Here is a 2,524-nt window from a genome sequence, read left to right as displayed (position 1 = left end):
ATCATATGTACCGAGCTTGTTACATATATAACTAATATGAGGACCAGTGAGGGACTTGGTGAAAATATCAGCAAGCTGATCATTCGACTTCAAATATTTTGTAGCAATATCTACCGAGAGTATATTTTCTCTAACAAAGTGACAGTCAATCTCAAACACTGGATTTGATGCAATATGAAGAGCAGCTTGATTATCACACACAAGTCCCATCTGACTAATCTCACCAAATTTCAACTCCTTGAGCAACTGTTTTATCTAAATTAGCTCACATGTGGCCATAATCATTGCTCGATATTCTGCTTCTGCACTAGACCAAACAACCACATTCTGTTTCTTGCTCTTCCAAGACACCAAATTTCCTCCTACTAAGACACAATATCCAGGCATAGAACCTGTATCAGAAGGTGATCCTGCCCAATTAGCATCTGAGTATCCAATGATCTGCTCATGGCCTCGATCCTCAAACAATAAGCCTTTGCCTAAAGCTGATTTTATATACCGAAGAATGCGGATAACTGCATCCCAATGACTATCACATGGAGAATCTATAAACTGACTCACAATACTCACATGAAAGGAAATGTCAGGTCTAGTCACTGTGAGGTAATTTAATTTACCAAGCAACCGCCTATATCTTGCAAGATCGCTAAGAGGCTCCTCCTGTCCTGGCAGAAGTTTAGAATTCGAATCCATCGGAGTGTCAACAGGTCTACAACCTGTCATTCCTGTCTCCTCAAAAATATCTAAGGCATACTTCTGTTGTGAGATCACAATACCCGAGCTAGACTGAGTTACCTCAATACCCAAAAAATACTTTAATCTGCCCAGATCCTTAGTCTGAAAGTGCTGAAAGAGATGTTGCTTCAACTTACTAATACCATCCTAATTATTGCCGTTAATAACAATATCGTCAACATAAACGACCAGATAAATACAGAGATTTGAAGCAGAATGTCGATAAAATACAGAGTGATCAGTTTCACTACAAGTCATGCCAAACTCCTGAATAACTGTGTTGAACTTACCAAACCAGGCTCGAGGAGACTGCTTTAGACCATAGAGGGACCGGCGCAACCGATATACAAGGCCACTAGACTCCCCTTGAGCAACAAAACCAGGTGGTTGCTCCATATAAACCTCATCCTTAAGGTCACCGTGAAGAAAAGCATTCTTAATGTCCAACTGATAGACATGCCAATGGCGAATAATAGCCATGGATAGAAAAAGGCGGACTGATGCAATTTCATCCATGGGAGATAAAGTATCACTGTAATCGAGTCCAAATATCTGAGAATGTCCTTTGGCAACAAGACGAGCCTTAAGTCGATCAACCTGGCCATCTGGACCAACTTTGACTACATACACCCAACGACAACCAATAGTCGATTTACCCGAATGAAGGGGAACAAGCTCCTAAGTACCACTCGTATGTAAATCATACATCTCGTCAATCATAGCCTGTCGCCATCCGGGATGAGACAGTGCTTCACCTGTAGACTTAGAGATGGAAAAAGAGGAAAAATATGACATAAATGCACAATGGGATGATGGTAACTTAAACCAATATAATGAGGATTAGAATTAAGTGTGGACCGTATACCTTTTCGTAGTGCAATCGGTTGATTAAGAGGAGACAAGTCCACAGTATTAGCAAGGTCACGTGCAGGACATAATCAACTGGGCCTGATACTGGCGGCGGACGACGATGATAAGTTAGGAGTGGTGGAGCTGTAGAAGTTTGAAGTGGACTAGGTGGTGGCACTGGAGATATAGTTGGTGGAACTGGACTAGGTGGTACCACTGGAGCTATAGTTGGTGGAACTGCAACTGGAACTGTAGACGGTGGAGCTATGGAGGAAGATGAATGGGAGATAGGGACCGAATCTCCAAAAGAAGGAATGGGTAGAACCTCAAAAATATCTCAGTGATTAACTGGACCTAGGAAGTATGATTGGGTTTCAAAGAAGGTAACATCAGCAGACATAAGAAATCGCTGAAGGTCAGGAGAATAACATCAATAACATCGATATCCTTTTTGCGTTTTTGAGTAACCGAGAAATATGCACTTAAGAGCACGAGGAACTAACTTATCTTTTCCTGGAGTAAGGTCATGAACAAAACACGTACTCCCAAAGACACTATTGATACCCAATTTTTTCTGTATATTTTTATATGCAAAATACCTTTCAAATAGCATATGTATGCATATATAAGTATGTCCAAGGGTTTCCTATTTTTCCTCAACTTTTAAAGATTTTTAAATCAATTTTATTACCCTATTTTATCAAGAAAAACCCAACAATTATTCCCCAAATTGTCATTTTGGCAATTCACTTATTAGATTCTCATATTTATACTAAAATATAGCTAACATAATTTTTGCATATTTTTACAAATTTATTTAGTATTTTTAAAGCTAAATTGCATATAATAGCCTATTTTAAGATTTAATTATGTTTATAATTATAAAATTGACTTCAGTTTTTTTATTTTTATAATTATATATTATTAATCATTTTAGTAC

General features: G+C 38.4%; 1 protein-coding gene across 1 annotated transcript; it reads right to left on the bottom strand.

Moving 5' to 3' along the window:
* Nucleotides 1-255: 255 nt before the first annotated feature.
* LOC138876199 (secreted RxLR effector protein 161-like) lies at nt 256-723 on the bottom strand. The gene has a single exon (XM_070155105.1). The coding sequence runs from the start codon at nt 721-723 to the stop codon at nt 256-258; it is 468 nt and encodes a 155-aa protein (XP_070011206.1).
* Nucleotides 724-2,524: the final 1,801 nt, after the last annotated feature.

The sequence above is a fragment of the Nicotiana sylvestris genome, chromosome 1 (genome assembly GCF_000393655.2).
Source record: "Nicotiana sylvestris chromosome 1, ASM39365v2, whole genome shotgun sequence".
Taxonomy (NCBI): domain Eukaryota; kingdom Viridiplantae; phylum Streptophyta; class Magnoliopsida; order Solanales; family Solanaceae; genus Nicotiana; species Nicotiana sylvestris.
This window is presented reverse-complemented; position numbering and strand designations above follow the sequence as displayed.

Excerpts from the sequence above, each read along its gene's own strand:
- LOC138876199 (XM_070155105.1), bottom strand. The coding sequence starts at position 723 with ATGACAGGTTGTAGACCTGTTGACACTCCGATGGATTCGAATTCTAAA.